Source organism: Abramis brama (genome assembly GCF_963993115.1).
Source record: "Abramis brama genome assembly, chromosome: 17".
Taxonomy (NCBI): domain Eukaryota; kingdom Metazoa; phylum Chordata; class Actinopteri; order Cypriniformes; family Leuciscidae; genus Abramis; species Abramis brama.
Window position 1 is genome coordinate 5,416,020 of NC_139979.1, and position 10,950 is coordinate 5,426,969.

The following is a 10,950-nucleotide window of genomic DNA, read 5'->3' on the forward strand; positions in this document are numbered from 1 at the left end:
CTATATGTATTTATTTCACATATGCTTTTGCAGTAGTTTTGCAAATTTTCAGACCAAGTACCACCAAAGTCCCTTGCAAGGATATCTAAAGTCTGTTGTACCTCCTTTAATCAAACCAAATCAACCAAGTACAACCCTTGAGCGCAAAATTAAAAGGATAGTTCACCCAAAAAAGTCTGTCATTATTTATCTACCCTCATGTAGTTCAAAACGTTATTTTAATATATTTTTTTTTTTTGCCCATACAATGAAAGTCAACCCTTTATACAGTAGAATGTTGTTTTGGACTCCACTAACAGTGTATGGATAAAAACATTCTTCTAAATATCTTATCCTGACCTGAACATCGACAACAGTGCCATTTGTGGTGAAAGTCAAGTTTTTAACGTTTATATGTCTATGTGGTGTTTATATGCTTTAAGACAAACCTTGTGCTAATTTCATAAGTCAACACCATTGCTGAGTATGTTGTCCTTGAAAATAAGACTTTGAAATCACAGTTTGAAATCGCCAGTGTTTCTTACGTCACAAACTACCTTGTAACCAATCACGTCACGAGGGGGCCGGGCTTTAGCATATCATTAACCTACATTTGCTAATCATGTAGTCTACATTTAGCAATATAGTGAGTGAATTATAGTATTTGACGTATACGATGCTATGATGAACTATATGCCTTTCTCCACTAACATTCTGAGTTGTTTAAAGCGTTTCTAAGTTGCTGATTGGTAGCTGTCTGACTCTGAGATGGTGAATGGGAACATGGTTTGTGTAACATTAGCAAAACATTAGCGGTTTGATAACATAGTAAAGCAAAATGCTAATCATATTAATTACCATTATGTGTCCCAAGTTACATTGTAGAGAGTGATACATGAAACACATTACCATTCTGATACATTCAAGCGGCAACATTCTAATCTGAAAAATGAAGCCTATACCCGGAAGTGCGAAAAACTGCAATACATCGAAAATCCGCTAGAGGGAGGTCCCAAAAGGGAGCAAATGTCCATAGACCCCATGTTAAAATGTCCGTTTTCACAGCATAAATTCATGTTTTTACAGGTTGGTCCCATGGACTTTTATTGTATTTTTCGATAGCTTCCGAGTGCCTGACAACTGTGAGGGGGGTGAATTTTTTTCTGACTCGTTAGTTTAGATCGTGTTTAGATATAAAATGTATGACAAATAAGGGCATGGTTAACTTTGATTGACAGCTTAATTGACAGCTTAGACTGCGCCAAGGAGAATGACAACATAAGAAGCGCCATTTTTTAACACAGTTGAAATATAATACTACTGTTGCTGTATCATGAAATAGTTAGTTTTTCAGGCGAGAATGTAGTTGTTTAAAGCTCAAATCTGTGGTTTATTTAAAGATTTATGCAGTTTTATCCAGTTTGAGATCCAGCGATGACCGGGCGCTCGGCGTTCATGTACGTTCGTTCTGACGTTTGCCGCGGACTCTGGCGTCTCTGTAGTGGTTAAACATGAGATATAATTCGTCTTGTCTATATCTAATGGGCGATTTTTGGTCTCGTGAAACTATAATTTGTTCCCTGGGCAATCGTTTTGGCTGAGGGGAAGTTTCATAACTTTATAAGCTAACTTTACAGTTGTATGGTTAGACTAGAGCGCTGACTTTGTATGTTTGACTGAATTGTTTGCTTTATTTGTATAGCTTCTTGTACCTTTTACTTATACTTTTGTAATGGCTAATATTGATAAAAGTGAAATTTAACAAAAAGAGATTTTTTACAGTCTATGGATACATTGACTTGTAGACAAGCCTGTATAATTCACTCTTCCACTTCTTCTTCTGCAGAGGTGGACAGTAACAAAGTACATTTACTTGAGTACTGTACTTGAGTACACTTTTTGAGTATCTGTACTTTACTTGAGTATTATTTTTTCTGGAAACTTTTTACTTTAACTTCACTACATTTGAAAGACAAATATCTTACGTTTTACTCCACTACATTTCTGTCAAGGTCCTTGAGTGGAAAGTAACATCAGTCAGTGGATGATTTTGGTTGCAGAGGTTGCATTTTGGTTGGAAATGAAAGTCGGGTTGACGTCAGAACCCTGCATCTGATTGACATCAGAACCCGACGTCAGATTGACGTTGGATATTGTTTGAAAATAAAAGACGGGTTAATGTCAGAACTCGACTGATGTTGGTTTCTGACGTCAACCCAATTTTCATTTTCAACCACAATACAACATCTGTCCAACGTTGGAGATCAACGTCAATTTGACATTGGATTCTGACATACACCTGATTTTCATTTTCAACGCTGGGTTTGGTTTTCTAAATGCAAATTTTGTCACTTTTTTGGAGCACACTAGCTTATAGATAACAGTAAGGCTAACATATTCATACTAAAAGCCAAAAAAACTTTAAATAGGGCACTATTTGAGGGAACAGCCATTTGGGTGTCGGAAACAATTGTGGACGTTATTGAGTGCACTTATTCAATCTCACATTCAATCCCACTACTGGAACTGTGTTCTAGAAATAAATTTGATATTGACATGAGGGCAGGCATAGATTCAGAGGCATACGGTAATTTAAGTATTACATACAACAATGCAACAATAATAAAACAATGCATTGACATTTACTTTTTACTTTTGATACTTAAGTACATTTAAAAACGAGTACTTCTGTACTTTTACTTAAGTAAAAATAGGTCTTGACAACTTTTAGTTGTAAGGGAGTAATATTTGACCAGTAGTATCTATACTTTCACTCAAGTAAGGAAGTTGTGTACTTCGTCCACCTCTGTTCTTCTGAATCAGTTTCTGGTTCAAACATAATGGCTGAATTACGCCAGTATTCCCACTTGCCTTCATTCAGCGTTACTACAAAAGTTGAGCGAGTTGATCAGGTATTCTTTTAAGCTCTTGTGATTGCTGGGCTGGGCTGGGCTAATTTGTCATAGTTCAAATTCAGATGGTCTATCCCTTTTTTAAAACAAATCTATACATACAGTACAGAATGCATTAGTTACTATTTCCTCATTTCAGTTCAAATCTAATCAACTCTTATCCATTCAAGTGTCAAATCGAATATAACCAATTGTAAAGGATATAAATACTCTAATCATTATGTAAATGAATAGGTACACATCACACCACATAACATAAGTCAGTTCCAATGAACAACAATCAATCATGTACTTCCATCTCACAGTATAGAAATAAAATCATGAGATTTCTGAAACCGGATATTTAGGTTTTTTAACCTTTTAAATCTATTTATGCATCTTAATAACATTTTAAACATCAGATTTTAATATATTTATTCTTTTTAAAAGTTAAGATGAACTTCTGCTCCTCATATACATATCAAACATGTATATTGGCAATTAAATGAACTAAATCGCCCTTATATGACATATGACAAACAAGAGGATAAATACTCCTCAATTAAATGACTTGTAAGTCAACAAAACAGAGTATAAAGTCACCTTTAGTGGTGTGAATACCATCAAAGATCTGCTACAGTGGTGACTAGTCTAGCTGAGCTAGCAGCAGAGCTAAAATCAAAACACATTCACATTTGAATTGCACGCGATTAGCACGCGGCAACTCAAATTAGTATTATCATCCTTACCGGAGATTTCTCGAGGAGCTCGCAAAGACATGCGGCTTAATTCTCTCTCATAACTTTCAACCTAATGGACACACACTATTTAAATATTTGGTAATATTTGGATTTTTTTCTCTGAATTTGTTTCCTTCAGATGATATTTTTCATACCAGTCCTTGTTGCTTTCTAGCAGTGTCTTCACCGGAGGAAAGGTGTATTGTTTTTTATTAAAAGATTCGTTGGGTGTGTACGCGCCACCCTCTGGCGGAATAGAGGGTTGCGCTCCAGTAACCTTGTGCGGGTTACACAAGGGTGTAGTTTTCAGGCTAATTTAAGTCAGGAAGAATTTTTTTTTTTCACAAGAAGAAACGTTGATTTTGATGATCAAAGATACACGGGGGACTTTAAAATTTACAATCGCCAGGGAGCCTATAGAAAGTTAATGCAGATAATTACCTAAAATGTTTCTAAACGGAGCAAATTCTTTTCTGGCAGATGAAAGGAAATATATATTTGAGTGCTTTCTCACGCAAAAACTATTACATTACCCCGATAGACTTTGCGAACGAATCATCATTTTTCAATGATTTTTCCACCCATCTTACCGTACAGTACCCTATATTTTTCCCCCGTCATAATATCCCCTTAAGGGGCTCTGTACAATCCCAATCAACAGTCCAAAAATGACCCACAAAGTAGATAGATTATAATATATTTCTTAAAAAACGTTGTGCAAATAAAAAAAAAAGTGCAAGTATAGGCTACTCTTCACAATTTAACCAACCACACTGTTCCAATGTGATGGAAATTCCGACACCCACAGAGAAACCGCTAGTGATTGAACAGAAAGATGCATCGATCATGTGATTTCTGAAAACAGCACAAGCCAGCCTCAATGCATTGCCTACCTATGTTGCCTACATGCAGTGGAGCCTCTGAGTTATAGGCTACGTTTCATAACTACTTTAAAGGGCAGCACGTGTCTTAATATTCGTTAATGTCAACAGTGTTTCTTTTAGTTGTCTTTGACGCCATGACTATTATTTAAATTTCAAGTGGAACAAGGAAATGTAAAACTCATGAGAAACACTGACAGACAAAACAGCCCAACCTTTATCAGATCAGGAAAGTCAACTCTCAGTCTGGAAGTTACAAAGGTTATTCATAAGGTGAGTTTTTTTTGCGTTTCTTAAAATCTGTGAAATTCACGTGCTAATTAAAAAAAGTAGGCTACAATGTGAAATGTAAAAAAAAGTTAACAGTGACTTGAATCTGAACAGCTTGCTTTTATAGCCAACATTCGCAGGTGGATGTTCACTTCCTTGTTAAAAAAAACAAAACAAAAAAAACACGTTGATGCAGTCGACGAGAAACCGACAGTCAACAGTGCTTTTGAATAATTATGATTATTCCAGAACTTGTTTGAGAAGGTGAAATTAAATGTTATGAATTCACATAACTATCATAAGAAAATTTTCATTTGGGTGATTGTGAATTTCTGGTGCATGAGCCTACTTGTTTCTCTTGTCTTTACCTTGTTGTGGGCAGGTAGAAGAATCACTTCCGTCTGCAGCATGCCTCTGACAGTGTCTCAGGTTGAGGGAATGACGGTCATCACTATCACCTCAAACCCAAAGAGCAAATGTCCCGGACTGTGTCAGATTCTGGTTTCTCTGTTCTGCAGTCCACTGTATTTTGTATCTGAGGATATGAAAGAAAAGCTGACAGACACCCAGAAAACTTTTGGGGTGAGTGAGAAACTAGCACTGACTGAAATCTTTATTTCATAAAAAAGATTTAAGTTGCTTAAGTATGTTATGTATGTACTCTTGATTTGGCATATGTTTAAAAGCTGGAGGTCCGTCAACTGGCACAAATATTGTTCTCTTGTTTCATAGATTGTACAGATAGTAGTTGCAGTCATGAATTTTGTGTTGGGCTGTTTTGGCCTCATCTTCTTTTTTATGACATCTGCGTGGGCCAGCAGGATGGTAAGATTTTTATGTTTCTTTCTAAATCAGTTCATGCTGTAAAATGAATGAATGGATGTGCGGTGCGTGTGTGTGTGTGGTTCAGGTATACCCTACATTATGGGGACAAAATATCCCCACAAAGATGGGAATATCAGAAATCCTTGTCCTTGTGGAGACATTTTTTGGTCCCCATGAGGAAAACAGCTTATAAATCATACTAAATTATGTTTTTTGTTTTTGAAAATGTAAAAAAAGCATAAAGTTTTCTGTGATGTGTAGGTTTAGGGTTAGGGGATACAATATACAATTTAAATTGCAGCTTGCGGTTGATTCACTGATTAATTGCAAAGTTTAATCAACATAAAGTGAACATTTATAATTTGCATGTGTTTTGTCTCGGCAATTTACACATGTAAACGATTCCAGCGCAAGAAAGAAGGAAAAATAACTAAATTCAGTGTTCGTGCACTGTTTTCTCTGCGCACAGCCGCACACTAGGGGTTGAACAACTTCGGATATTTTTAAGTCGACATTTATGTGATAAAAGTCGAGTCGTCGACAACTAGTCGCTGATGACGTCATTAATGAACAAATAAACCTGAACCTCGAGCTGAGACTCTGAAGTGTCTTGTACACAGTTATGGCATATGATTCAGCGCTGCCACAAGGCTATTACTCCTACATAAGTGCTTTTGTCTTTGGGTTTTTATATTTCTCACAGATTTCAGCTTGTTCTAAATCATATACAGATAAAGTAGCATAGTAAAGATTACATTAATATGAATGCATTAGTGTGAGAGCAAATGCGTGTAAATTAATTCTACTTGGCAGCGTCTCTCTACTAATGAAGCTGTGGGTTTTAGTTACTAAGAAAGTGATGCAAGAACTTTTCAGTTTCTAAGCTATTTTATTGATAAATCACTGAACAGTGTTGACAGTAAGTTTCTGCTCTACTGAATGTTTCTGTGTGCGTACGATCTGGACGTGATGTGCGAGCTACCTTACTTTATTTGTAACTTTGTTATATTGTATTTATCAATGCTTATAATTAGTTTATTTGCTGATCTGAAAAATGATCCATGACTCAAAAACCGTAATATGATCCGAACCGTGAGTTTTGTCATCTGTTGAACCACTAGTTGTAATGTCATTATTCATTACTGAATAACAACCTAATTTTTGGTCTGTTAGTTGTATTTTATGGTACTTTTTTCTTCTTCTAAATTTCGGATTTTGACAGCACCCATCTCCTTTACTTTCCTTAATTGTAAAAAATTAAAATTCTTCGTAATCCACACTGAAAGAAATAGTCACAGGTGTTTGTAATGACTATGTTATTGTTTAAATTCACATTTTTGCCCTTGATTAGAGCTAGTGTTCATACTGTATTTTAATTGGTTTTCTTTTAATGACTTTACACACTGATCTTTTTCTCTAGGAGTCCTACGGAGGACTAAATATGACAGTGATGGTGTTGGCGGTTCTTCAGCTCTGCGTGGCTGTCAGTTTCTTGGTTTTGACTTTAAAATCTTTGTGCAAGAGGGGTGGGAGTGCAAAGGTACCGTATCATCACCACAATTAAGGCTTGTTCACACCAAGCACAATAACTATGACGATAACTATGTATTGATCATTCTAAATCTATGAGAATGGGAAAGTCTAAAACCACAGCTGTAACAATAGCAACACAGAGGAACAATATTGTTGGAATCACTTTCAGAACAATTTTTTTTCCAGCTGATGAATGATAAAAACATTGACTGCCAATCGGAATCAACCCGACTTTAAAGAGGCCATATTATGCCCTTTTACAATTGATTTTTGAACTCTACTAGAATAGGCTCTAAAAACACATTATTTTTCACATATTTGTTATTGTTGCAGGTCCTCTCTTCCCAGTCTGTCAGTAAGGCTCTGTTTAGTTCCTGTCTCTATGAAGCCCCTCCTTCCGAAAAGCGCAATGTGCTCTGATTGGTCGGCTGGACCAGTGTGTTGTGATTGGTCAACCGCTTTGAGCGTGTTTCGGAAATGTGATTCCCCTAACCATAACTGCATTAGATCTGGATAAAAACAGCGTCTCTTGCTCTGTGTTTAACTCCACTTTTAGACACACTTTGAATGGCATTCAACTTCACCAAGTGGCCTAACACTAACCCTAACCCATTTTTGACCGAGGGAGCTAGTTTACTCATCAGGTAGATCCACAGACCACAATGCAACACGATTGTGATGTCACAACAGCAACTTGCAGTGCTCGCACTTAATTCAAGTGATCAAGTGCTTAGGGCGTTCGATTTAAACCCATTACAAGGGTTCCACTAGTAGTGAGCACTCATGCAACGTAAGCAAGGACATACATCTGAGTGAACGAGACTTAAATGCAGCCTTGGACATGGCGACAACACTATACTAACGTCTTCCCTTTTTTGCGCATGCCTTAGGTGGCCAATCGAGGCGTTTCAGGGAGTTCACAAACAGTGACACTAATGTAGAGTATAACTCCACTTAGAGGGACTTTGTGCTTTGCAGAGTTTTTTCATGCTCAAACAGCAACATTACACACTACATAAAGATAAAAATGTAATCTTTAAAGAGCTTGAGAATTTAAAGCAGCAGAAGACACACAACAGCACACGCTTATAATAAACAGAACGTTATAGTCTGTTGGTGTGGACTCTGTATGGTTATCGTTATATCCTTATAGCGATCATTTCTCCACTGTGATCATGACAGTTTCAGAGAGCTGCTTGTGTGTTCATGTTTGTTTATGGTTTTACAGTTGGTGGAGAACAAAACTTCAGAAACCAGAAGTGGAATATGCCCATATCCATTTGTTCACAGCTGTAACATGACTCTTACAGTGTCTCAGGTGAGCGGCTGACGCCATTACCTTAAACCCAAAGAGCAAATGGCCCATACTGTGTCAGATTTTTTCTACCTTATGCTACAGTCCAATGAATTCTGTATTTCAGGATATTAAAGAGAAGCTGGCAAACACCCACACAGCACTTGGAGTGAGTTAGACACTTCGATATTTTTTTGCTGATATTATCAGATTTACAAAACAGTTCATACTAGGTGTTTTGTCTGGGACAAACATTGTTCTCTTATTCCATAGATTCCACAGATAATAGTCGGTGTCATGAATATCACAATGGGCTGTTTTGGCTTTGTTTCTTCTTTTTGGATCGGTGGTGTGGTGAGACTTATTTCTCATTCTGATCATTTTTTATGTTTCTAAATGAGTTCATGTAGTACAATGAGTGAGCTCATTCAAAAAGTCAATTATATATGACATTGATCTTGGTTAAGGACATGTGGCTTTCATAATGCCCTACATTTATTTCTTTATTTTTGCATTTATTTTCATATGATGCTAGAAGGAAGTTGTAATTCACATTTTGATAATTCCCTAGAATAATGTCAAATCAAGTATGTTTGGATGGACCAATGTTTTATTTGTATTTCTTTGCCTTTTAGTTCCTTGTTGTTGGAATCATGTGTATTCTTGCAGTCAAGTTTCCTAGTCCAAGGCTGGTAAGTGTGGATCAAGAGTTTTTTGTTTTTGTTTTTTACCGAGCATCAGTAATTTCTATTGTTTGTGTTTTACAGCTTGTATTTCTAGTGATTCTGAACATCATCAGCGCTGCATTGGCTATCACAGCTGTTGTGCTGTATTCAATGGACCTGTCAATGGAAAACAGTTCAGACTGTGTTAAACCTTATTATTATCATTGGTCTTTATATTCTATTCAGCGTGGCAAAGAAGAGCGTAGCTTTGAGACCTGTTTGTACTACAGGGATCTCAATAAGGTAATGATTTGACTTATTTATCTTTTTCAGATAGTGTAAAAATTGTTGTAAAAAATATTTGTGTGTATTTTTATTTTATTTTTTAATAATACACTGATGTCCATTTCTAGATGATCGTCGGAGGACTACATATCATGATGATAGTGTTGTCAGTCCTTCAGCTCTTTGTGACCATCAGTTTCTGTGTTTTGACTGGGAAAGCTTTGTGCAAGAAGGATGAAGATGCAAAGGTACTGTATCATCATCACCACAATCAGTCAAATCCACTGTGATCATGAGCGATTCTGAGAGCTGCTGTGTGTGTTCATGTTTGTTTGTGGTTTTGTAGTCGGTGGAGGATCCAGAACTTCACAAGCCGCTCTCGGAAGACGCCGCTGTCGCTCCTGCATGACAACATGAACACAAACACATATTTTTATTTGAACACATTTTCTTTGTTTTTGTAATTGAAAGTGAAATGATTCATGTTGCCATCTGCACCATAGACGTGAAGTTACATATTTTTTTCACAAATATATTTGGTACTTTTAGAAAGAAAAGGGCTGCTTTTTGAAATAAATTACTTTCTGTGACATTTGAGCATAATTACATCAATTACTTTTTTCTTTCTTTTGTAGATCACACATCCCTTTTTATATATATATATATATATATATATATATATATATATATATATATATATTTAGATCAAACCTTCCTGCTCTTCATAGAACATTTACAATTTACATTTATTTACAGTTGGAATATTGTTTCTCATTAAACCTAACAATTACAATGGCATCGTTCTTTGCAGATTGTAGGAATCAGGATATACTGTATATATTGTATTATTATATTGCTCACCCAAATATGTAAATGGCCATAATTTACCATCAAATAGTCCATACAGTATGTGCACTCTTCTAAACCCATTTGATAGCTTTGTGTGACTAGCAGCCCAAATAATTATTCACTGAAAAACATCCCCTCTGCCATAGATATCAAATCTCAATTGTACTTTAACATTAAAACATCAAGCCAACATCATGGCAAAGAAATAACGAGAGCAACTTATCTGATTAAAAATTGACAATATGAAATATGGAAATATTCAGTTTTCTTCAGTTCACACTGTGCTAATGTGTTTACATGAATTGTTTCTATTTGTTTATGGTTTAATTAGAAAACAACAATTAAAAGCACTTGTCATCAATGGGAAATGTGAACTCCTACATGTTAAACTGAGAAAAGAGACAGATGACTGAATGAGTTTTAATATACCCACCACACCACTACAGCCAAGCAGAGGTGGACAAAGTACACAACTTCCTTACTTGAGTGAAAGTACAGATACTACTGGTCAAATATTACTCCATTACAAGTAAAAGTTGTAAAGACCGATTCTTACTTAAGTAAAAGTACAGAAGTACTCGTTTTTAAAAGTACTTAAGTATCAAAAGTAAATGTCAATGCATTGTTTTATTATTGTTGCATTGTTGAATGTAATACTTACAGTACCGTATGCTTCTGAATCTATGCCTGCCTACCCTCATATCAATATCACATTTATTTCTAGAACACAGTTCCAGT

General features: G+C 36.0%; 1 protein-coding gene across 1 annotated transcript; it reads left to right on the plus strand.

Annotated features, from left to right (window-relative positions):
* Positions 1 to 4,460: 4,460 nt before the first annotated feature.
* Positions 4,461 to 9,973, plus strand: tmem176l.3a (transmembrane protein 176l.3a). Its single transcript, XM_084089649.1, has 11 exons — positions 4,461 to 4,764; positions 5,144 to 5,343; positions 5,494 to 5,586; positions 7,007 to 7,126; positions 8,348 to 8,437; positions 8,541 to 8,582; positions 8,687 to 8,767; positions 9,049 to 9,105; positions 9,181 to 9,381; positions 9,492 to 9,611; positions 9,710 to 9,973. The coding sequence occupies exons 2-11, from the start codon at positions 5,170 to 5,172 to the stop codon at positions 9,770 to 9,772; spliced, it is 1,041 nt and encodes a 346-aa protein (XP_083945775.1). The 5' UTR covers positions 4,461 to 4,764; positions 5,144 to 5,169; the 3' UTR covers positions 9,773 to 9,973.
* The last annotated feature ends 977 nt before the right edge of the window (positions 9,974 to 10,950 follow it).